This window comes from Solanum verrucosum, unplaced genomic scaffold (genome assembly GCF_900185275.1).
Source record: "Solanum verrucosum unplaced genomic scaffold, falcon-dt-bn FXZP01000474.1, whole genome shotgun sequence".
Classification (NCBI taxonomy): Eukaryota; Viridiplantae; Streptophyta; class Magnoliopsida; order Solanales; family Solanaceae; genus Solanum; species Solanum verrucosum.
This window is the reverse complement of record NW_026020516.1, coordinates 736231-762636: the sequence shown is the minus strand read 5'-3', so window position 1 is coordinate 762636 and position 26406 is coordinate 736231. Positions and strand designations below refer to the sequence as shown.

The 26406-nt window shown below is 33.7% G+C and overlaps 2 protein-coding genes across 2 annotated transcripts; one reads left to right on the top strand and one right to left on the bottom strand.

Moving 5' to 3' along the window:
* Positions 1–12804: 12804 nt before the first annotated feature.
* LOC125809816 (uncharacterized) lies at positions 12805–13423 on the top strand. Its single transcript, XM_049489398.1, has one exon. The coding sequence runs from the start codon at positions 12863–12865 to the stop codon at positions 13280–13282; it is 420 nt and encodes a 139-aa protein (XP_049345355.1). The 5' UTR covers positions 12805–12862; the 3' UTR covers positions 13283–13423.
* Positions 13424–13547: 124 nt separating this feature from the next.
* LOC125809806 (S-adenosylmethionine decarboxylase proenzyme-like) lies at positions 13548–15092 on the bottom strand. The gene has a single exon (XM_049489388.1). The coding sequence runs from the start codon at positions 14879–14881 to the stop codon at positions 13790–13792; it is 1092 nt and encodes a 363-aa protein (XP_049345345.1). The 5' UTR covers positions 14882–15092; the 3' UTR covers positions 13548–13789.
* Positions 15093–26406: the final 11314 nt, after the last annotated feature.

Genomic DNA, 26406 nt, shown 5'->3' with positions numbered 1-26406 from the left:
TGGATCTTAATTGAAACAACTTGGTCAATTAGGATTTTAACAAAACTAGATTAATTAAGATTTATTTGCGTCATTTTTTAGAAATAATAATTCGAACCAACTCGGTAGACAAACCAAGACATTATTTTAATCTAATTAAAGATGAGTGAAAGTTTTGACTAAAAATATTTGAATAAGCATAAGAGTTGATAAAAAAACGAATTATTTTTAAAGAAACTAACATAAAGAACATGGTTTATCTTTTGGGGAATTTAATTAAATTAAGTCACAATTTAAAAGAAAACAAATAAATAAATAATCACACAATTAAACAAGTTAGAAATTGAATTTGGGCCTCCTTTTTGGGCCAATTTCGCTGCAATTTCTGGAGATTTTACTCAATCCCGTTTTTGGTATACAGCTGATGTATATCAGTGTATATCGGATATATACAACCCATTTTTCCGCTTTTCGGGACCTGTACGTCAACTCCAAAGACTTGTTCTTCAATTTTTCAAGATTGGCTGACTCGATAAAAGAATTTTAGGGCCTTCGTGGTCCCCTTGAAATGCAAGGCGATGAGGTGGAGTCCATTATGGACTCAAATGGAGCAGATTTCATGCAAAACAATAAGCAAATAAGAGAATTAGCATCTATTTGCGGCAAAGTTGATAAAATAATTGCGGGATAATGGAGGCAGTAGTATCTAGACTAGGAATGAATAATCAAGAAGGCTAAAGTTTCAAAGGGAAGTGTTGGTCTTAGATTTCAATCTAAGCCAAATGCAGTGATTATAATTTAAGAAATCTTACAAATTTCTAAACAAACTAGACAATTGTAAACCCTCGTAATTGGACAAACTAAGCAGATTCGGAACACTTAAACAAACATCCAATCTTTATGAATAAACAACAAACAGTCAACATAGAACTAAAAAGAAAATCTGATCAACTTGCGAAGTTAATTTCGAACTAACATAAGTCGCTTATGTTTGACTCAAAACAATGGACAAGCTAAGAAGAAGAAAGCACAAACCATTACGGCATCCGACCACAACATATTTTAGAGGACCAACACGAGATAAAATGTAAAATGACCCCAGCGAAGAATTTAAAGCATCAGATCATGTCGACTTATAAATAAACCCATCATTTTACTAATCGATCAAGAAGACATGCTTCAAACAAGCCAAAATTAGTACGAGATATTCAATCAGCAAACGCAATAAATAAATAAATAAAAGAGGGTAAGGCAATAAGCTATCCGATCCATATTGGTCATGCTAGTTAAGATATAATCGAAATAATCAACCTACGACTTGTTAAGAAAATAAACCCACAATGATAGCCAACCAACAATGAACTAAAAAAAAGGCATGAATCTTTAACATATCAAGTAAAGATCTACACAAGGAGATATTTTTTCAAGCTTAGAAACATAACAACCGGCAACATACGCAATACGCAAGTATATTTTGCATCAACATAATTTTAGGGGAGAACAATGAATCGAAACCCAAACTAACACAAATGAACAAAGAGACCAAGATCAATGTCGTATATCTCCATGAAACAATAGATAAACTTAACACATGTTGTCCCAATACACAAATACAAATCCCAGATAGAAGAAACAAGGACGAACTTGAAAACGAATCGAACGAGACTAAGAAAAGGCCTTTACCTTATAATGAGCAGCGAACCGGAACTCGGGCGAGCTTTGGGAGCCACAACCTTTACCAACGATGAATTACGATAAGCTCCGGTGAACAACAAATAAGAAAGAACTTCTTTCGCACCTATTTTGCTATACTCAAATGAATCTAGAGTATGGATTGTGTTCTGTTCCTATCTCTATGTATTTCCTTTTGACTATATATTTATTTATTTTCAACCTTTTCCAACTTAATCCAACCTCACTCTTTTCCTTGAAGTGTATTTGGTAAGTATTTAGTTATTTTTTGGTGCCTAAAATTCCCCCCCCCCCACTCTACAATTCATAAAAAGCGACGTTTATATAGAGGAAATTCTAGGGTCTGTTCTTGGGGATGAAAATTGGACGAGGGCAAGGACCAAAAAGGAAATTCCTATCCAATTTTCAATTCAAATTCCTTTCCCCAAAGACCAACGGACTGCTGCTTGTATCAGATTTTCAATCGAAATCCCCCAAAATCCGGATGGAAAGATCAAGATGGGCGGTTGTTGCAGAGAAAGTTGTGGGAGTTGTTGGATATTGACGCGTGAGGCAGAAGAAAAATGCACACTGCTGTTGTCTGGTTCACGTGAGCTGCTGCTGCTGGGTTTGCGTAGAAGAAGGAGATGTGCAGGGGTCGGGTCTCTTGTGAAGGGAAGAAGTGAATTTGGGCCGGGTTGAGGGTAATGGGTTGTTGGTTGGTTGATGTACGTTGTTGTTGTTAATTTTGTTGGGTTGGGAATTTGAATGAATTAATGGGTTGATATATGTTGTTGTGTTTTAAAGGGCTGCTGAAGGGTGAAAGGAATGGGAGTGGAATTTGGGCCAAATTTGATCTTAAATTTGGCCCAATCAAGGAGCAAAGTTTGGTTATATTTGGATTTTAGGAAATAAATAAATGGATCTCAAACTTGGCCAATGGGAATTAAGTAGTTAGCCAAATTAAATTTAATTGGTGAATTCGGTTAAAACTAAATAAGATGAAATAGCATAAATTAATTAATGAGCTTCTTAATCTTAACGAAGTAAAAAATAAAATAAAATTATTAACTTAATTATAAACTAATTAATTCAATTACAAAGCTAATTAACTCAAAATTATAACTATAACTTAAAGTAAATTAATAAAATATTTAACTAATATGTAAAATCTTTTGTGATGATTTTCAAATATTCATAAAATAGCGTGATTGCAAAAATATACATATTTATTATTTCTTTAAAAATGATAAAATTGTTTTTAAAAATAACTTGAAAGTATTTTGAATTTCATAAAACTGATTAATTCAAAATTATAACCATCCCTAATATTTAAAATATAAAATCTTTTTTGAGACGATTTTCGAATAATCGTAAAATATACTAATTATATACATAATTATGTAAAACATATATATCATCTAAAAATTATGAAAAGTGACAAAACTATTTAAAAATCTTGCAAACTATATTATTATTATTTTTTTGTTTTTTTTTTGGAATTTTTATAAAACTAGTTGTTTTAAATCGTTTGAAATTGAAGAAGCTCGAAATGATTAATTTATATTGTGGAGGTCCAAAATTGGGTGTCAACAGTATAAAACTTGATACATTATACAGAAGGATGCCCTGTCTGATACATCAACGACTTTTTTGTTAAATTTGACAAGTTTCTTTTTCATATTGGGGTTTGTCATGTATCATTTTTTTCGATACACATATAAAACAAGGATTTTATAAGTTTCGACTAAATCTCAAATCAGTATGTATCAAACTAAGGTAGGGTTTTTGAATGTATCATGATTTAACCCAATAAACAATATTAACACATCCAATTAATGTATCAGTCAATTTCAATCTAAGATATCAAACGCAATACAGATCACAAACAAGTTTAATAAAGATTAAAAACACATACTCTAGGCAATGCAGGTCTGGAAATAGAGGGTGTTGCTTTTCTTCCCCTTTTTTGGGGGGTTTTTGCAACCTTTGGTTTAGACGATTTTGGCACATCTTTGGACGACTGATTAATCAAGTTTAATGGGTCATACAAACTTTTTGATCTAATTTCTGTCCAATTTTCATCATCAGAGTCGTATATTGTTCGATTAGTATTAGAAAGATTTGATGTAGGATCAGGATCCATATGTATCAAGAAGAAGAAATCGAAACAAAATAAAAATTAAAGGAAGAAGATGAAAGCTACAATGGCAGACTTTGGGAGAGAGGACGGAGAAGACGAAGTTTGAAAAGGGTTGGATTGAATTTAGAAAATTTTTGAAAATCAATTTGGGATAATGATCTGTAACTGAAAAAATATTGGAGTGAATTTAGGGAGAAAAAAAAGGAGTGACATAGGGAGTGGTCACTCCATACATATGAGAAAAAAAAAAGCTTATAATTTATTGGTTCTAACTCAAAAAAAGTTAAAACATTTTTATCTTTTCTAAATAAATTTTTTTAAAAACATATATATAAAAGGAGCTAGAATAATAGAATTGTGACATAAAAATATCGTAAATCAACCCACAAAACATGTGAGATAAATCGTACTTCTTAAGTCAACATTAATTTTAAATAAAAAATAAATAATATTTTAGATAAATTATAATGATCCTTCTGCTGAAACACTTCTTTTAACATTTAAGGGACAAAGTTTTTAAAAAAAATTACACCCTTTGAAAATATATGAACATATATAAAAACAATGTAGAATTAGTCATGAAAATTACTTGAGAAACTTTAACAGAGATCCTATTCTACTAGCGGAGAGTTAATTTTTGAAAACCTCTTTAAAGTAATTATCGCTAAAATCACTCGTAAAATTTAGATGTATTTTAAAATTTTATTTCACGAATGATTTACCAATAGCTTGAAGATGATTTAGTGATAAACTCTACTGCCGATAGAAAAGGAACTAAGATAAATCTTGAATCTTGAATAGAATTGGAAGACAATTGATAGGGTTAGTGGGATATAGAGAAAAAGAAAAAAATATTATTGAGTAATTTGAGTGAGAAAATGAAGAGGAAATGGTTGTATTTATAGGTCTTTTAAAAAAATATTGTGAAAATTACTACAATATGAAATTGTGATTAATTGGAAGAAACTTAATAGCAAGTGGAGTTTTTGGGAAAAAAAAATAATTTCCTTACCTTTAATATTCATTGCAATAAGGATGAGTTAGAATTAGAAAGAAGATAACTTGGTGACTTAAAAGAAAATATATTTTAATTTTGAACTCAATTTTAACTCTATTTCTCATAATTTATATTGAAGTAATTAAGTCACTAAGTTATCTTTTTTTCTAATTCTAACCCACCCTTATTGCAATATGTTAAAAGGTAAGTAAATTGATTTTTTTTTTCTTTCCAAAAACTGCATTTGCTACTAACTTTCTTCCAAATAATTACAATTCCATATTGTAATAATCTCCCCAATATTTTTAACGAGTCCTATAAATACAACTATTTCCTCTTCATTTTCTTCACTCAAATTACACTACAACAACAACAACATACCCAGTGAAATCCCACTAGGTGGGGTCTGGGGAGGGTAGAGTGTACGCAGACCTTGCCACTACCTCGTAGAAGTAGAGAGGCTGTTTCCGAGAGACCCTCAGCTCAAGTACATCAAATCCAAGTAAAAGGCGAGGAAAACATTGTATAAAACAAAACATCCAATAAGAAAGAAAGTATACAATCAACAAAGGAGACAGTAACATCCATAAAACAAAGCGATAAGTGAAACGCAGTAAACAACAAAAGGCTATAGGTAGCACAGACAGGAACTGCAAGTGCAAGGCTAGGACTACTACAAACGCTAACAACCCGTACCCTCTCACGGGAGGACAACACGCTAGCCCTACTAACCTACAACCTTAATATGCGACCTCCACTCCTTCCTATCTAGAGTCATGTTTTTGGTAATGCGAAGCTGAGCCAAGTCCTGTCTAATCACCTCTCCCCAATACTTCTTAGGCCTACCTCTACCCCTCCGCGTACCATCTACAACCAGCCCCCCCCCCCCTCACACTTCCTCACTGGGGCGTCTGCGCACCGTCTCTTCACATGTCCAAACCATCTCAATCTCGCTTCCCTCAGCTTGTCCACCACAGAGGCCACTCCCACCTTCTCCCGGATAACTTCATTTCTAATCTTATCACTCCTAGTGTGCCCACACATCCATCTCAACATCCTCATCTCCGCAACATGCATTTTCTGGACATGTGAGTTCTTGACTGGCCAACACTCCGCTCCATACAACAAGGCCGGTCTAACTACCACTCTGTAAAACTTACCTTTAAGTCTAGGTGGAATTTTCTTATCACACAAGACTCCAGAGGCAAGCCTTCATTTCATCCAAGCAACCCCAATGCGATGTGTGACATCATCATCGATGTCGCCACTCCCTTGGATTACAGACCCAAGATACTTAAAACTTTCTTTGATTACACTACAATATATATTTTTATTTTCTTTGATTCCACTAACTTTTCTAGCTTGCTTTCAATTTCCATTCAAGCTTTACCAAAGTCTCTTTTCTGTCAGCACTCAGCAAGGCTCATCACTAAATAAGCTATCAGTGAATTACTCATGAAATAAAATTTTAAAACACATTTGAATTTTATGAGTGATTTATCGGTAATTTTAAAAATGATTTCAGTGATGAGTTTTATTGACAGAATAAAGACTTTGTTAAAGTTTCTCAATTACTAATCTGAATTGTTGCTATATATGTTCATATACTTTCAAAGGGTGTAGTTTTATTTTTTAATATTGTTAATGATTAGTGGATAGTTGACTTCTAGAAGGAAAAATTAGAGAAATCTCACATTTTAGTTTACTTATTACCATTATCCCCTTTAAATTTTACAAATCTCCAAAATTTCTCATTTTTGCGGATCAGATTAGTGTATCATGTATAAAATGTAATGTATCTTACTTAACGATTAATGTATCTCGTGCATCAGATTAATGTATCAACGCTTATATTATTGTATCCATTTGAGGGATTTCTGTAATTATAAACTTTTAAGGGATAAATTGTAATTTTGCCTTAAAAGTATGTGATTTCTGTAATTTACCCTATTTAAAATACTAAGTAGTATTTATCTCAAATGTTTTTGTGGGCCGATTTACCAAATTTTTAGGTCATTATTTTATTATACAAATTTTGTTTTCTTGAGATTATTTTTTTCTTGATTAATAGGTATAACAAGTTAGATCTGATTGTTATATAAAAGTTTCTGAACGAATCTATTTTATTTGATCTGATCTTATTCAAAGTTAATCAATACATGGTTGGTGGATGAACTTGTCGAAGAGTTCAGAGCAAGCAAGACTATATTTTTGAGTTTAATAAGAAGCGATATGTTATTTTCTTGTCCTTGTAAAATCCTTTTATGTAAAGTTTAAATTATATTTGTTGACAATGTACAATTATTTACATTTTTGGTTAAATTGACTTGCAATACTTAATATGTTATTATTTATATCAAGTGTATTGTAGGTAATAACAAATGTGTTAAATTAAATTATATACATCATCATTATTATAAATTTCTACACCATTATAGATTATAATTAACGGGTAAGATATGTACATTATATGTAACAATCCTTTTAGTCTTTTTATGAATTTTAGCTATTTTTATATTAACCTTTTTAGTAGCTTTATAAATAATTTATGATTTGTGGGAATGAGTGACATGATTTTCAGATTAAATAAAAAATTATTTTATTGTTAATAATGGAGTAATAGATATTAAAATAAAATAAAATAAAATAATGGGACAAAGCCTTTTTTCTTTTTAAATGGACTTAGCCCAAATAATAATAATAAATTAATAGTAGTAGGGCTAAATGGCAGCAATCTGCATAGAAGCAGAAAACGCCGCAACTAGAAAAAAAAAAAACACGCAGTGCAAGAAAAGAAAAGAAAAAGGAAAAATGAGGAGAAAACTTGGGATTTTCATTCCAAAAGTATTAAGGTAATGATTCTCGGCATTTTCATTTAATTTTTATGTGATTATGAATTGATTTTTAGGGTATAAACATTTAGAATTTGGGCTGAATTAAGAAAATAGTTCTAGGATTTTTAGAACAAAATCTTGATTTGGGGGTTGAATAACGATTCGTTTTACTGGAAATTTTGCATGTGAGTTTGTTTTATCATGGGTGAACATAATCTGAAAGAAAATTTCAGATTCAAATTTGGTGATTCGGGATGACTTTTTACCCGATTTTCGAGCTGGAACCAAATATAGTAATATGAGTGTCATTAGATTTGTATTCTTATGAGGATTACATATTTGATATGTACAAAATCCCCATAAGAATACAAATCTAATGAAAAATATAATCCTCATAGGAATACGAATCTAATGACCCTCATATTACTATATTTGGTTCTCGCTCGAAAACCAGGTCAAAAAGTCATACTGAGCCATCAAATTCGAATTTGAAATTTTCTTTCAGATTATGTTCACTCATGATAAAACAAACTCGCACACAAAATTTTAGCTAAAAGGAATCGTTATTCGACCCCCGAATCAAGATTTTGTTCTAAGAACCCTAGGGCTATATTTTCTTAATTCAACCCAAATTCTACACGTTTATACCATAAAAATCTATACATGATCACATAAAAATTTAATAAAGGACGAGAATCATTATCTTAGCACTTTGAGATGAAAATTTCAATTTTCTCTTCTTTTTTTTCTTTTCTCCCTTTCTTTTCTTTTTTTGCACTGCGTGATTTCTTCTTCTTTTTTTCTAGTTGTGGCGTTTTCTGTTTCTACGAGGGCAGATTGCTGCTCTTTACCCTTATTACCATTAATTTATTATGTATTATTATTTGGGCTTAGCCTTTTTTTTCTTTTCTTTTTTTAAATTGGCTTTGTCCCATTATTTTATTTTATTTTAATTTCTATTATCATATCATTAACAATAAAAGAATTTTTTATTTAATCTGAAAATCGCTAATTCCCATAAATCATAAATTATTTATAAAACTTACTAAGAAGATTAATATAAAAAAATTGCTAAAAATTCATAAAACGACTAAGAGACTCGTTACATCATCCACCACTAAAACACATGTTTGTCATCGAACATAAAGAGAAAAATGGTGCATGTAGTATCGAATAGTTGAGAATATCTTCTCTGAATGTTCGACTCAACCTTTCAAGTGGATTTCTAATCTTCCATTCATAATAACTCTAGGACCTTCTTCAAATGTCAAATTCTTAGTCGAACTGTATCGAGTCACATTGAATCACATGATAACCATTAATACAATACTCCCTCAACATCAAAACATGGAAAAATTGAATACTTGATAAGTCTGGTGACATATCCAACTCATAAGTTATTTCTCTAAAAATGTAGAAATATCTCAAACGGATCAATGAATCTAGAGTTGAGTATGTCCTTCTTCCCAAACCTCATGACACCCTTCATGGACGTACTTTCAACAAAATCTCTCTCCAATTGTGAACGTCAGATCACAAACCTTTCAATTCGCATAACTTTTCTTTTATTCTGGATTGTGAGTAGTCTATCTTGAATCAACTTGACATTATCGGACAAATTTCTCAAAAGATTCATGCCCTAAGGTCTAACCATCACTACACCGAATTAATAAATCGAAGAACAACATTTTCTATCATACACAACCTCAAGTGGGACTATCTGAATGCTAAAATGGTAATTTTTGTTAAAGCAAACTTCGCTAATGATAAGAATTAGTTTCACCGACCAAACAAAAGCAATAATGCACAACTACAATATTTCCTTCAACACTTTGAATAATTTACTTGGACTGATCATTTGTCTGTGAATGAAAATTTGTGCTAAGATCCAACGAATACTCAACTTGTTGTATATGAACACCATATAAACACACTATCTCTTGAAAGTAAATAGTAGACAATTTCACCACATTATATGAAATCAAAATCAACAGAGAGTGTGCTGATTTGGTTAGTTTATCCATAATAATGCAAACAACATCGAATTTTTTCAAAGTTTATGACATTCCTATCACGAAGTATGTGGCCCCCACTTCTCACTATGTCTTAGTTATTATTTATTAGTGTTCAGACAGGATATTTTTTACGTCTAGATTTATCACTTAGTTCTAGACTTGCATCCTAGTTTAGAAGTTCTTGTACTTATGATACTAAATCTTGGGGTGATATTTCAGTTTTCCATATTTTATTTTAAAAACTTAGTATGCAGTATATTTGCTTGCTACTTACATTTTCATATTTTAAGTGGAATTGATTAACTTATCGGGTTGGCTTACCTATCGATTGGTAACATAAATATCATCACGACTTGTGATTTTGAGTCGTGACACTATAGCTGTAAAAATAATTTAGAATAGTGTATTATTATTTTTATTTAATTTAGAATAATACCAATAAGCTAAATAATATTCGTTCATATTTAATTTGACATAATATTTTAAAAATTAATAAATTTAATTATGTCACCCAAAATAATTATGTTATTGAAATGTTAAGAAATGAATAATATTTAATAACAAAGATAAAATACATATAAAAATAGTAAATAATCTCTTAATTGTTAAAACTAAATAAATAAAATAAATATTTAGTTTTAATCATAGAGGAAATGAATGGAGACATAAATACTCAAAACTGAAGGGTCATGTTGTTGGAAAAAAAAAACTATATACATAGGATAGTCAACAAATTAATGAATGCAAAACATATATTTTCCACGTCAAATTCAATAGTTTGATTTACTCGTAAGCATATTTGACAATAGAAACATGTACTTCCTCGGTCCCATTTTGTAAGTGTTAGTTTGACTTGATATATAGTTTAAAAAAGAAAGAAAGAAAGAAAGAAAGAACTTTGAAATTAATGATCTAAAATAAGTGATAGATATTTGTGTGGTAATAAATCATTTTAAGGGTAAAATAGGTATTTTAAAGTTAAATTGTTTCTCCCTCCGTTCCTATTTATACGTCGTCCTTACTAAAAATAGATGTTTCTCAATACTTGTTATTTCACAAAACAAATACATAAATGACATTATTCGTCATATTTTACCCTTAAAAGTTATTAGCCTTGAAGGTATGAATTTGACAAACATAGGAAAACTAAATGATTAATTCATGTTCATCGATCACTTTAATTAATTAAAATAAATTAATCTACGTTCATTTATTGAAACTTGACTTCGAGAGAATACTAAATAATGATACAATGGTAAACTTGTCTAGTTTCTTAAAGGGACGTAAAATCTAAAATTGCAACATATAAATAGGAACGAATGGAGTACTAAATATATAAATGTGTCTTTTTTTGTGGCTGACTAAAAAGGAAAATATGTCATATAAACTGAGACAGATAAAGTGCTTTCTTCATCTATTTTACTTATTCGGTATTGAATTGACACATCTTGTAAAGAGCCTTGAACAAAATGATAATTTTATTATATCATCCTAACTACAGCTAATAATAAAGGTAAATTAGAAATTAAATGATAAATTATATCTTGATTTTCTAAATTGAGTAAGTATAATGAATATTTATTTTTAATGATATAATGAACTAGTAAAAGTGAACGGATGAAATAATTTTCCAAAGGAACCATTTCGTGGAAATTTCCAAGCATTGATTTTAAATGTCGTGTGATTGTGACAGCGAAAGTACCAAGAAACTCCCAACTCTTTTCTATGGCATTTCCCTGTTGTACACTTTTTTTGCTTTTACACCTTCATTTCCATTATATATATATAACACATGTTAAGGGTATTTCCTTCAATGAAATTCATAGTAATATACACATATCAATTCCTTAAACAATTTTTTTCACAAGACTTTCAATACGATGAATGTAACAAGTGATGATTCCTCCACAAAGCAATCTTTGAATAACAAAGATAATATATTTCTTCCCACAGGCACAACTTGCACTCAAGATGCTTTATACAGAATTGCATTTCTTACGGCTATTGCAATATTTCAGCTTCCATTCGAGAGGAAATGAATGGAAACATAAATACTCAAAACTGAAGGGTCATGTTGTTGGAAAAAAAAAACTATATACATAGGATAGTCAACAAATTAATGAATGCAAAACATATATTTTCTACGTAAAATTCAATAGTTTGATTTACTCGTAAGCATATTTGACAATAGAAACATATACTTCCTCGGTCCCATTTTGTAAGTGTTAGTTTGACTTGATATATAGTTTAAAAAAGAAAGAAAGAAAGAATTTTGAAATTTATGGTCTAAAATAAGTGATAGATATTTGTGTGGCTATAAATCATTTTAAGGGTAAAATAGGTATTTTAAAGTTAAATTGTTTCTCCCTCCGTTCCTATTTATATGTCGTCCTTACTAAAAATAGATGTTTCTCAATACTTGTTATTTCACAAAACAAATACATAAATGACATTATTCGTCATATTTTACCCTTAAAAGTTATTAGCCTTGAAGGAATGAATTTGACAATTATAGGAAAACTAAATGATTAATTCATGTTCATTGGTCAGTTTAATTAATTAAAACAAATTAATCTACATTCATTTATTGAAACTTGACTTCAAGAGAACACTAAATAATGATATAATGGTAAACTTATCTAGTTTCTTAAGGGACGTAAACTCTAAAATTGCAACATATAAATAGGAACGACTGGAGTACTAAATATATAAATGTGTCCTTTTTTTGCGGCTGACTAAAAAGGAAAATATGCCATATAAACTGAGACTCATCAATTTTACTTATTCGGTATTGAATTGACACATCTTGTAAAGAGCCTTGAATAAAATGATAATTTTATTATATCATCCTAACTATAGCTAATAATAAAGGTAAATTAGAAATTAAATGATAAATTATATCTTGATTTTCTAAATTAAATAAGTATAATGAATATTTATTTTTAATGATATAATGAACTAGTAAAAGTGAACGGATGAAATAATTTTCCAAAGGAACCATTTCGTGGAAATTTCCAAGCATTGATTTTTAAATGTCGTGTGGTTGTGACAGCGAAAGTACCAAGAAACGCCCAACTCTTTCCTATGGCATTTCCCACTTTTTTTGCTTTTACACCTTCATTCCCATTATATATATAACATGTTAAGGGTATTTCCTTCAATGAAATTCATAGTAATATACACATATCAATTCCTTAAATATTTTCACAAGACTTTCAATACGATGAATGTAACAAGTGATGATTCCTCCACAAAGCAATCTTTGAATAACAAAGATAATATATTTCTTCCCACAGGCACAACTTGCACTCAAGATGCTTTATACAGAATTGCATTTCTGACGGCTATTGCAATATTTCAGCTTCCATTCGAGAGGATAAATGAAGATTTAGTGCCAACTGTGATATTCACAAGAAAGCCTCTTCTCTTTCAAGCATTTGTGTTTTCTCTCATGTTTGCATTCTCAGGTTCGATGGCGTCGGAATCCATGAAGGAAAACCAGCCAAAGATAGCATTATTATGTCACAAGCTGGCGATATTTTCAGTAGCAGTGGCAGGGGGAGTATTTGCCTTGTCGAGTTTACTATCTTTTTATAATATTGAGATGGTGGATGCTTCAGGTAACCCAATCATTGGTGCCTGATTTATTCTAGCTCTCACTGGTTGTTCATGCAAACGCCAAGTCGCCATAGCAGTGTGTTTTTGTCAATGTAGACGTTCTACCTTTTTACATACTCCACTTTGTTGTATGAACCTAATATAAAATATATGACTTGCTTGAATAGTTGTAAGAGTTATTGGTATAGACATAATTTTCACTATCATAACATCAAATTAGCAACTAAAAACAAATCCAGGAAGAAAAAAAAAACAACTAATTAAAAATAAAATCACACATCTTAAGTGGGTGGGCAACACACATTTATTAGGAATAACCAAATAACAAACGAGTCTGGAACAACAAAATGCGGTAATAATCCAATATACAAGTAAAAGGGCTTTAGGTGGAACACCTAAAGACCAAACTAAGTTAACAGTTTTCATTACTAATTCCAAGGACATAAGCCCATTATTTGGAGAACTAAGGAGCAACGCAACCGAACATAATAAAACATCTGCAAATGGAACTGGTAATTGAACTAAACGGCCCTCAACACACCTCCTTTTCTTCATTCTCTTCCTCTTTCCAGCAGTCATGCAGAACGGATTTAGGAGATCCACAGAGGGAACTCCTAGTGAACTTCTGGTAGACAATAGAACCACCCTTGCCAAGTTCTTCTGGGCTCCACTCGGCGTGAGAGTAGCCCTTAACTTCAAAAGAGCAAATACGCTCCAGTAGCTCACAAGAAACATCATCAGCATGTAAAGCAACAGAAAACTCATCGGGCTGGAAACATGTCAGCACCCTCCTAACCAGCGACCCGAGACTCGAGGAGTTCAAATCATACCCAACTGCTTCAAAGCTAGCATAACTAAAACCATCTTCTGGTGTAACATGAATAGTAGAAAGCGCAGCTCCTTCAATAGAATTCATGGAATAACCACAAGGATCAAACTCGAAATCACATATATCGGAGTCTGGGAGGATCTTCCTTATGCCAGATCTAATTGTCATTTGAGCTGCCGAACTTGATTCAGTCTTGTAAAAGACAGAAGCCGTCTTCCTATCCAAATTAGTCATGCACATCTCAAGAGTGTAGACAGGGTTCTTAGTCTGAATAGGTCCAGCAGAGGCAGAGTAAACATGCCATTTTTGAAGTTTGTCAGGACTGCCCAAAATTACAGCTTTGCTGCCTGAACTAAGATTTCCAAAGTAGCTATCAAGGACCGCAACTTCTTCGGAGAAATGACGATGAGGAAATGACTGGGCACCAGGGAAGATGAAGCTCCCACGGGTATACTTCACAGCTTGTACTTTGAGCGAAAGGGTATCAGCCAACTTCAGGATGACCGGAATTGAGAGAAGCAACTTTGTGGTACCACAGGTCTTGATGATTATCTTGTAAGGAAAAATGAAAAGGCTCGACTCAGAAAGGACATAGGAGTCAACACACTCATTAGAAAGAGAATCAACTATGGTGCACTCAGCAAGTCCTAGGAACTCATCCAATTGTGCTTTTGACAGTGATCGAAGTCCTTTTCCTTCAGGATCAGCAAAAAGGCCAGGCTCAAAAAATGAAATTTCAAGCCTCTTCTCGTAACCTTCAAAACCAATGGCAGAAACTGGCAATGCCACTTCCATGATGAAAAAATGTTCACAGCAACTAATGATCTTTTAGAGGAAATTGTTCACAACCAAGGAGAGCAGATGCAGAAAGCAGCTGAAGGAGGGGAAAAAGGAGCGAGGGTTTAACACGAGCTAATAGAAAGAAGAACTTTTTTTGGGATTTTTTGTGCCAGGAGACACGTGCTAGATAGAAGCGTAAGGAATGTCAGGAAGGCTTGCGAGCGCACTGCACATATGAAAAACAAGAAAGTGCTAGTAATCAGAATTATAGAATTCTTAATGCTCATTTTATAATGATCATATCCAAAACAAATGAAATCCAGATACTTACGTTGGAGTAAGCAGCAGATCTGAACTTCTTGATTCCACCGTTTGGTCGAACGTCTTCAATACTGTAGCCGAGGGGTGCTTCGTAGAGTGAGGATTTACTACTAGACTTCTTCCCACCTTCAGACTCCATTAGATCATTCACCTGGATCTGCCAATAAAAAAACTAAAGCTTCACAAAGTTTTTATTTTTGAGAAAGGTGACGGAATAAGGGCAACTAAACAGACACAATGGTAAAGTGCAAACAACAGCAAAAGTTTTAGCGGGACTCTAAAATGACACGTAAAGATTCAGATAACCTAAAATCAAATGTATCCACTTATTACATACTGAGTGTAAGAATGCAGAAAGGCATATGTATAGGTAGGGTTTCCCTCTGTAGTTTATAATATCATACACAGACAGATGATCAATGAAACTACAAATAGATTAGATTCTAGACTTGTGTCATCCAAGAGGTCAAGCGAAAAAGAAGATTAAAGATTATCAGAAACAAAACCAAATGCCTCACAAATATGAAAAAGGAAAAGCCATAAATAATAACTAGAGGCTCACAAAAATATACTTATGAACATTTTAACTAGAATTTGTGATCAATTATCCTTAATGGAATTCTAAGAGATGATAACATCAACAATATTACTGGAGCAGTATGTATTAAATGGACATATATTTAATGTCAACAATAACACACACATACATCCCCATGAACAACGAACTACAGAGTAGTATGACAAACAAATACCACATTAAATGGCTCACTATTTCATAATACCAAGACATGAAACAGGAAAAGTAAATGAAAATTTGCAGCTTAGTAGCCATTAAAACTAAAAGGAGTTGCTGATAGTTGGCCAACAAAGGTTTTACAGCAGTTGTGTAGCCTACAATCAACAAGTGAGAGGGGGAACAAAAGAGAGCAACCACACACATAAGTGCAGCATACTTCTGTGGTACCCCACATATCTTCTCCCTTAAAGTCAAAGAGTGCAAACTTATATGTGAGAAAAATGTTAATTAAGCTCACGGTTTGGCGAAGTAAAATTCCTATCACTGTATACCATGTACTTCTACCAGAAGTACATGTTAAGATTAGGATAATATTCCTCACAAAGTGCAAATTTTACTCATAGAAACTATAAATACTTCCGTTAAAACTTTTCAACATATAAAGCAAACATCCTTTTTAACATTGCAAACAGGTCTCAGTTTATTTTCATGACAGACACAAAATGCCAAGTTAACACAAGTAGAAAAAATTTTATTTAAAGTTTACCTGCATTGGCCTAAAGAAACAAAAAGCGAGACACAACACAGCTAGTTCAAAGTATCTAATTAAAAAGAAAATCTTGCTCAAAATCTTTTAATTTGAAGAGGAAAGTCCTTTCAATCTAAATTTCTTCAGTATTTCTACAATCCACAAGCTCATATCTTATTTTACTTTCTGTATTTCCTAAACATCTGAATCTTGTTTTAAAAAAAAATTATTCTATCAAATTATGACTATAGTCATTCAATTTCAATATTTAGAAGCATAAAGAATTCAATAATTTGATAGTCATTCAATATTTAGTCAAATTATAGTCATAATTTTCTTCTACCAAATTATGTGTGTGCATCCCACTCAAAAATTTAATCAATTACATTATCTACATGAAAATTAACCTAAAAACTATACCGACTCCCTAAAATCAAATCTATAAGTGCAAAAAAGACCAAATAATGGCCTACAATGGACACACAAGGCCTAAACATAAACAACATTATGGAATTTTAAAAAAAAAACGCCTTATATCGAATTAAGACGTCCCTACAGCCATAAAATAAATTTACAATTGAGATATCAATAAAAACAAATAGAATACTCACAATTATAAAAATTCTCAGATTTTGTTTGAATCTGACTTTTCTAAATAAATTAAAATCAACCTCCAAGATTATCGATACCCTACACAAACGAAACATACGAATCAGCAACAAATTCATCAACAATTTTAACCAAATATAACAAAATTTGATTGTTTTATTAGAATACTTACAGAGAAATTACGATTGTTGAAGAAGAAAAACCAGAGATAAAACCCCAATTTGAGAGATGATGGTTGTGGAAGGATTGTAGAGAAAATCGTCGGATATTTATACAAACTTCGGTGACGGATTTGCCCTTGTGAATTTACGATAATTGTAGTTAAGGCCTCCGCGTATCCTCAATGATCACGGGGGTAGGGCTGGGTATCAGATTCTTATCTATCCAAGTACAAGTATTCATATACTATGAAGTTAATTGAATTATTGGAAAAGGATAAATTATTCGTGACGTATTGAAAATAATTTAAAATTTTATTTTTTATTTATTAGATCTTAATTATTTTTAATATTAATTTTCAAATTAAAAAAAATTCCTTTCATCTATTGAATTATAATTAGTTTTTATGATTGAAAATGACTTTTTAATGGAATTATGAGATATTATGTATGGATTTAATTAAATAAGTGATACTATTTTATTGATCTGTATGGATATTATGTCTAATTCATAAATAATTTCATATATTCGAATGGGGATAGATTTTAAATATTCATCATTTTTTTTTGGTCAAACAATCAACTTGTATTGATACCAAAAAAGTGTAATTACAAAATCAAGTAGATGTTGACCATCCACTTCTCAAATTTCTACCAAAAACTTCCTAGCCTGAATTAAAGACTACTATAATAACTAATTATTCACTTAAACAAAACAAGGAAAGAATCTAAAACAAGAGACTCATGGCAGATGATCTATCACCTTCAATGCCTCCTTTCACTTCTTCAAGTCTCTTCCTATGATATGAATGTATAAGCCAATCTCTTTGCACCCTCTATCACATTTGTATGGTGTATCCTGAAATCTGGTAGTATTTTTTTCTCTCCATATGGCATAGACCACCATTGCAAAAACACAGCTAATTATTGCTCCATAACCATTCCTCTTTGTTGCCCATCCATTTGCACATGTAAGTTCCTGCTGCCAGCTTCCTATTTGCCTGTTTATGCCCATCCATTTCAGTAATCTAGCCCATAAGGCTCTGGTTACAGGGCACTCGAAATAGAGACGATCAAAGGTTTCTCTATGGCATCTTCATAATAGTTGCATTCCAAGGGCACATTTATGTCGAACTTCTGTAGTCTTTCTGTTGTAGCTAGTCTTCTCTATATTGCTAACCAAAGTATAAATTGATGTGTAGGATGGACTGTTGGCTGCAGAACAATTGTAACACCTCGGAATCTAGTAGACTAAGTTAGGGGCTAAGTGCTAGGCATGAACTAGAGAATCAGGCCTTAGCAACCTCCACGAGTGCCCACACGAGTCTTGAAGGGCACCACGACTCATGGTGGTGCCCATGATGCATGGGCAGTAGCTAAAGAAGACTACCTACCACCCACGAGAGCCTAGACGGCTCGTGGTGGTCACCACAGATCGTGGGACCACTCGTGGAGGTGAGGCAGTAGCTTCACAAAGTTGCCCAAAATATGGACCCTCCCCACGAGCCACTAGACGGCTCGTGAAGGCCACCACGGGCCGTGGGAGGGTTCGTGGTTATGAGTTAGATTTTTTAGTGGTTAAGGGGTGGCAAGCTAGGCTACTGGTCAAGGGTCAAGGGCACCACAATGGTCCGTGAAAGGTATTCATTTGACTTAGAGTGTATGGTCAACTTCAAATAATGATATCTCTTAGCTCAAAATGAATAAGGTGGGCCATTACCTATCCAATTAAAGGTCTCTGAGTCCTCTTTCCAACGTCATCGAGTTTGCCCAATTCTGATCTCGGGGTAAAAAGTTATGCCCAAAATAGTGAAGCACTGTCAGGCTGAAAATTCTTCACGACCTGTTTGACGGGCCATGGTGATGATAACGATCCGTGAAGGCGTCCATCATGCCATTTCGACAGTTAACAGTCAAGTAACTTCTTGGGTCTTTTCCCAATCGTTTTAACTCAAAGTTATGTCATTTTGCCCAAGCCTAGGACCCCTATTTAAGTCATTTTAACCCCAAAACTCACCCAAGTAAGTCATTTATTCCAAGACCCAAATCAAATCCCCAAAATAAGTCTTCTCTCAAATATTTCTCTTTCTAGAAAATCCAAGACTTAAAGGAGAAGATAGAGCTTGAAGCTAGGGTCAAGAACAAAGACTCTATTGATGAAAGTTTGTGTAGTGCTTTGAATTAAGGTATGTTTAGCTTATTCATCTATGGGTTCTTCCACCCATAGAGCTCCCTAGAAATCCCTCAATTGTGAAATCAAAACCCCAATTCTAGCTAAGGTTCTTCTTACATTGTGGGTAGAATTTGGGTATGATTCCAATCTAGTGAATAATACCCAATTATGATTGATTTAGCTTTGTTTAGTGATATTATGATGAATTTATGTGATTTCAATGGTAAACCCTAATCTAAAATTGATGAATGTGATATTGGTGGGTTTATGCCATTAGAGGTGAAATTGAAGGTTCAAAAGTGATCTTCTTAAATCAATGTCATGAGTAGTAATTGTTCAAGGTTATGAATATATAATCATGAATTGAACTAGAATTTATTGAATATGATGGGTCTTGATTAGTAATGCTTGATATTGATCTTACATGATGACTTATGACTAGAATTTATGATAATGAAGAATGTGATGAGAATTGCTTAAGATGAAGCTTATGACTTGAATGTCTTGTAATCTAGATATGAATAAGGATAGAATGAGGTAAAGCTTTGAGACTAAGACTTGTAGTCATGTATGTTGAATCACTAGGGCTTTGAGAGTAGAGTCAATGTGATGAATAGAAGTGTAATAGGTGGATTTGTGGTAAAAGGCCTATACTCACCTAACCTACCTTATGAATACTTGAAAGTATGAAGTGATAGAATCACTTGAACATGGATTAGTTGTCAAGGACATCCTTCCATGAGATTTGAGATAAGATTGTGCTAGAGCTGCCTTCCTTGCTATAAGTGACTAAAGGTGAGAGATTCCCTTGGTTATGAAAGTTAAGCTAATAATGAGGTCAAAGGAGGGTGAATGTGACTAGGATGACTTCAAGGTTATGCTTAGTGTGAAGGGTAGTATGGGATGCCTTTTATGCATTGCACAAATGTGCCTTGATGTTACGTAGGAGTATGGTACACTTATGGTAGAGAAAGCTTAAGAGATGACCATGTATATAGACTATGATTAAGATGACCAAAAAGGGATACTTGGCTTGGGTGGTATTATGGGATGTTATTCATGCTTTGCATATGTATGCTTTTGAGGTTACTTAAGAATGGTGCTAATATGGTATAGATGACTAAGAGTCAATTATGTTTATATGATTATGACTTATCTCTTATGCTCATTAACTATGTCTTATGTTGACTTGTGATTATATGATGCTTATGTTGGAGATTATGCTATGACTATGTTATTATCTCTTATGCTTATGTCTTATGTTGATTAACCATTTTGAGATGCTCTTATGTTGTTATGCTAGTTTTCATACTTGGTACATTTTGTATTAACACATTCTTTGCCTACATTATAATCAAATGTAGGGTTTCAGAGATTGAGTTCCTTTGGAGGCTAGGTTTCAAAGGAGCAAGAAGAGTTGAAGATTTGGTGAGTCCTCATAGCTTCGAGGACAAACCCATTATTCCTCTTTATGTCATTTCTCTATGCTTTAGACTTTTATATGGCTGCTTCCCAAGACTTTTATTCAAGAGTTTAATAGATGGTTTGAGACAAAAGTATAGTAAAGGCTTCATTTTGCTTATGAAAATATTTTCGATTGTATGGATAAAAGAAGTTTTAAATTTTTCCGTACTTTTCTATTATCTTATGTTATGATTATGCTAAAGGCTTGTATGTTGACCCCGAAGTTACGTCTAAGGGGTACCCCTGGGTCGTGACGAACTTGGTAATCAGAGCACAAGGTTTAGAATAGTTTTAGGATTGTCTCAAACCACGTCTAGTAGAGTCTTGTTCATAAATGTGAAGCGCGCCACGTTTATGAATAGGAGGCTATTAGATGCTTAAGAAACTCCAATTTTTCATTCTCTAAGTCGTGCCATAGAGTTTAACCATATAAGGTCTCTCTCCTACTCCTTATCCGATAGTCTTTAGGATATGACTACTTGAAGGGCTTATGCTACAAGGAGCGAGGGAGAAAGTGTTGGTTGTGATGCCAATTATGGCTATGTGACTAGATAGACTTGATATAATAGACTTTGATGTTGTCTTTAGTATGAATGGGTTGTATTATGGTTATGTGTATTTGATGGTAGAACCCGACTTAGTAATGATGAGTTTTGAGATATGATTATAGATTGGTTGAATATGGTGTTTTGAGTAATGCCTAGATGGGTTAAGTGAATAGACTCTAGTGTAATTCACCTTGGTATAGAATTATCCTGTGTGATAGATGTGAAAGCTTAGTGATGACTTGCTCCGACCTTAGAAGTGAAAGAAGTGATGCTTAAAAGAGTTTGTATAGGCTTGCTCCCAAGGGGGAGATAATGTGCTTAGATAGCAAGGTCGTTGAGTATCCTTGATGTTCATGAATTAGGGTTGCTAGAAATTTTCACCTTGAGAGGTGTAGTGAGTATGAGAAGTTTAGTCCCGGTTTGGTAGGCTCATATGAGATCTTTAGTGGTGTTAGTAAGGTTGCTTGTGAGCTAGAGTGCTTACAGAGAACCTCTCTAAATTAGAAGTACCGGTAGGGATCTTAGACCGACAAGTTAAGAAATAGAAGAACAAGGAAGTTGTTCCATGAAGTAGCATGGAGTGTCCTTTAGTGAGGGTTTTAGGTGAAGATGCCACTTGGGAGGCCAAGGGTCAATGAGATGTCACAATGTCCTCATACTTTTCCTTTCTATTCCTATTCTAGCTTGAGATGATAAGTTCCTATTGTTTTGCTTTTATATGAAGTCATGTGTGATTTGTATGCTTTTATGATCTTCTTATGTGGTGCATGTTCATGAAAATGCTTAGGTCTTGTTAGAAATGCCTTATATGCATTGTTTTCCTCATGTTTTACTGCATTTTAGTAGATTTTCATATAGACTTCATGAGATGAATTATGAGCATGCCTTAGTTTTGGGAGTTGAAAGATTCCCCCTTAAATAAATGCTTTTGAGAGTAAATTGCATTTGGGCTCAATGAATGCGTGGAGCATGTTTTAGCTAGGAAATGTTAGTTCCTCCTTGAAAATGAGTAGATATAAAGTTTCATGCATTTTGGGTTGGTAGAAGTAGTTCCTACTCCCTTGTGTTGCATTGAATGTGTTTAGCTTGGAATTGAAGTTTCCTTGTTTGGTTGTCTGCATTTAGATGTAGTGCATGCATGATGGGCTGCTAGTCTAGAGTCATTTCCTATAAGAAGTGTTGAGAATGCCATTCGAGAATCCCAAAGGGGAGATAATGTAACACCTCGGAATCTTGGAGACTAAGCTAGGGGCTAAGTGCTAGGCATGAAATAGAGAATTAGGCCTTGGCACCCTCCACGAGTGCCCACACGAGTCGTGAAGGGCACCACAACTCATAGTGGTGCCCATGATGCCTGGGCAGTAGCTAAAGAAGACTGCCTACCACCCACGAGACCCTAGACGGCTCGTGGTGGTCATCACGGATCGTGGGACCACTCATGGAGGTGAGGCAGTAGCTTCACAAAGCTGCCCAAAATAAGGACCCTCCCCACGAGCCACTAGACGGCTCGTGAAGGCCACCACGGACCATGGGAGGGGTCGTGGTTATGAGTTAGATTTTTTAAGGGTTAAGGGGTTGCAAGCTAGGCTACTGGTCAAGGGCCAAGGGCATCACAACGGTCTGTGAAGGGTTTTCATTTGACTTAGAGTGTACGGTCAACTTCAAATGATTATATCTCTTAGCTCAAAATGAATTAGGTGGGCCATTACCTATCCAATTAAAGGTCTCTGAGTCCTCTTTGCAACGCCACCGAGTTTGCCCAATTCCGATCTCGGGGTAAAAGGTTATGCCCAAAATAGTGAAGCACTGTCATGCTGAAAATTCTTCGCGACCCGTTTGACAGGCCGTGGTGATGATGACGATCCGTGAAGGCGTCCATCAAGCCATTTCGGCAGTTAACAGTCATGTAACTTCTTGAGTCTTTTTCCAATCATTTTAACTCAAAGTTATGTTGTTTTTCACAAGCCTAGGACCCAATTGTGAAATCAAAAACCCAATTCTAGCTAGGGTTCTTCTTACATTGTGGGTAGAATTTGGGTATGATTCCAATCTAGTGGATAATACCCAATTATGATTGATTTAGCTGTGTTTAGTGATATTATGATGAATTTATGTGATTTCAATAATAAACCCTAATATAAATTGATAAATATGATATTTGTGGATTTATGCCATTAGAGGTGAAATTGAAGGTTCAAAAGTAATCTTCTTAAATCAATGCCATGAGTAGTAATTGTTCAAGGTTATGAATATATAATCATGAATTGAACTAGAATTTATTGAATATGATGGGTCTTAATTATTAATGCTTGAGATTGATCTTACATGATGACTTATGACTAGAATTTATTGATAATGAAGAATGTGATGAGAATTGCTTAAGATGAAGCTTATGACTTGAATGTCTTGTAATCTAGATATGAATAAGGATAGAATGAGGTAATGCTTTGAGAGTAAGACTTGTATTCATGTATGTTGAATCACTAGGGCTTTGAGAGTAGAGTCAATGTGATGAGTAGAAGTGTAATAGGTGGATTTGTGGTGAAAGGCCTATACTCACCTAACCTACCTTATGAATACTTGAAAGTATGAAGTGATAGAATCACTTGAACATGGATTTGTTGTCAAGGACATCTTTCCATGAGATATGAATGTTAAGCAAGGCTTAATAGTGAATCTAGGGGTATATGCTTGGCCCCTAGTGGATATTGACAATGAGGTGGAGTGTCCCACAAGATAGGGTCCGGGCTCCAAGTTTAAATGAGAATCACACCTAGTTGATGTGAGGAATACCCAAGTTAAAGGGGGAACTCTTACGTAGTAGAGTGTGGGTTTTTCTAAAGTTAGGCCTCATGAGATGGAAGCCTTCACATAGTTGAGTTAAAGTTTCTAGTAGCAATCTCCATATCCTATGAACTAAGACATGCTTGAAGAAGCATCTCATAGTGTTCTAAAGCATAATTGAACTAAGACTTACTTAATGAAGTACCTCATAGTGTTCAAGAGTATGAATGGACTTAGACATGCTTAAGGTAGTATCTCATAGGGTCCATGTGAATAATGAACTTAGACATGCTTGAAGAAATATCTCATAGGGTTCAACCTAATAATGAACTAATATGTGCTTAAGGAAGTACCTCATAGTGTTCCAAGGTTTTAAGAGAGGTGAACTAAGATGTGCTTAAGAGAGTACCTCATAGTGTTCTAGAGCTAAAGAGAGGAATTAGGTTCCAAACCAAGAAGTATTAGTATGAGGACCTAAAAGTGGTACTTAGCATGAATAGTATTATGGGATGCTATGTATGCATTGCACAAGTATGACTTAGGATTATTAAAGAAAAGATTTGAGATAGGATTGTGCTAGAGTTGCCTTCCTTGCTATAAGTGACTAAAGGTGAGAGATTCCCTTGGTTATGAAAGTTAAGCTAATAATGAGGTCAAAGGAGGGTGAATGTAACTAGGATGACTTCAAGGTTATGCTTAGTGTGAAGGGTAGTATGGGATGTCTTTTATGCATTGCACAAGTGTGCCTTGATGTTAAGTAGGAGTATGGTACCCTTATGGTAGAGAAAGCTTAAGAGATGACCATGTATATATACTATGATTAAGATGACCAAAAAGGGATACTTGGCTTGCGTGGTATTATGGGATGCTATTCATGCTTTGCACATGTATGTTTTTGAGGTTACTTGAGAATGGTGCTCATGGTATAGATGACTAAGAGCCAATTATGCTTATATGATTATGACTTATCTCTTATGCTCATTAACTATGTCTTATTTTGACTTGTGATTATATGATGCTTATGTTGGAGATTATGCTATGACTATATTATTATCTCTTATGATTATGTCTTATGTTGACTAACCATTTGAGATGCTCTTATGTTATTATTCTAGCTTTCACACTTGGTACATTTTGTACTAACGCATACTTTGTCTACATTCTAATCAAATGTAGGGTTTCAGAGATTGAGTTCCTTTGGAGGCTAGGTTTCTAAGGAGCAAGAAGAGTTGAAGATTTGGTGAGTCCTCATAGCTTCGAGGACAAACCCATTATTCCCCTTTATGTCATTTCTTTATGCTTTAGACTTTTATATGGGCTGCGTCCCAAGACTTTTATTTAACAGTTTAATAGATGGTTTGAGACAAAAGTGTAGTAAAGGCATCCTTTTGCTTATGAAAATATTTTCGATTGTATGGATAAAAGAAGTTTTAAATTTTTCCATACTTTTCTATTATCTTATGCTATGATTATGCTAAGGGCTTGTATGAGACCCCTTCGGGGTCAAATACGCTATGTTACATCTAGGGGGTACCCCTGGGTCGTGACAATAATGCTCTTCCAACTTACTTTATGATGATGTGGTGTTAGTTTGATGTACATTTGATGGATAGAGAATTTATTAGCCGCCACCACTCCCTTCAACTTTGATCCTAAATCACTTGGACTCAATATAGGCCTGAGTATCTTCCTAGTCTCCAATATTTTCCGTATTATCCACGTGGCATTTGTTGGAATAGGGCAGGGTTCCACCTCCTCTCCTTTTGTATAGTATGTATGTACCCATTTGATCCAAAGACAATCCTTTTTCTCATGCACTGCCCATAACAACTTCAAGATGGCAGCATTATTCCAAACTTGTAGCTTGATTAGATTTTGACCTCCAACTGATTTTGGAAGACAAAGTTTCTCCCATGAAACTAGTGCTTTCCTAGAACTTAGAGTTAACATGTCCATAGATAGGCTCTGCGGACCCCTTCAATTAATTTCAGTATTCTTTTTGTAATACAAAAATTTGTGCCCAATAAGTTTGCATCTCAAACACTACTAACTTCAATAACTGGATCCTTCCTGCATAAGAGAGTAATCTAGTTGTCCCGCATCTTATTCTTTCAGTTATCTTCTCCACCAAAGGCATACATTGAGTAATCCTTTAAATATTCATCATTATTAAAGGATGAAAAAAACCTAAATCTAGAATTGATTGGAGTGTGCGTTG

What these genes read in the sequence shown, in the direction of transcription:
- LOC125809816 (XM_049489398.1), top strand. Translation starts at nt 12,863, where the DNA reads ATGAATGTAACAAGTGATGATTCCTCCACAAAGCAATCTTTGAATAAC.
- LOC125809806 (XM_049489388.1), bottom strand. Translation starts at nt 14,881, where the DNA reads ATGGAAGTGGCATTGCCAGTTTCTGCCATTGGTTTTGAAGGTTACGAG.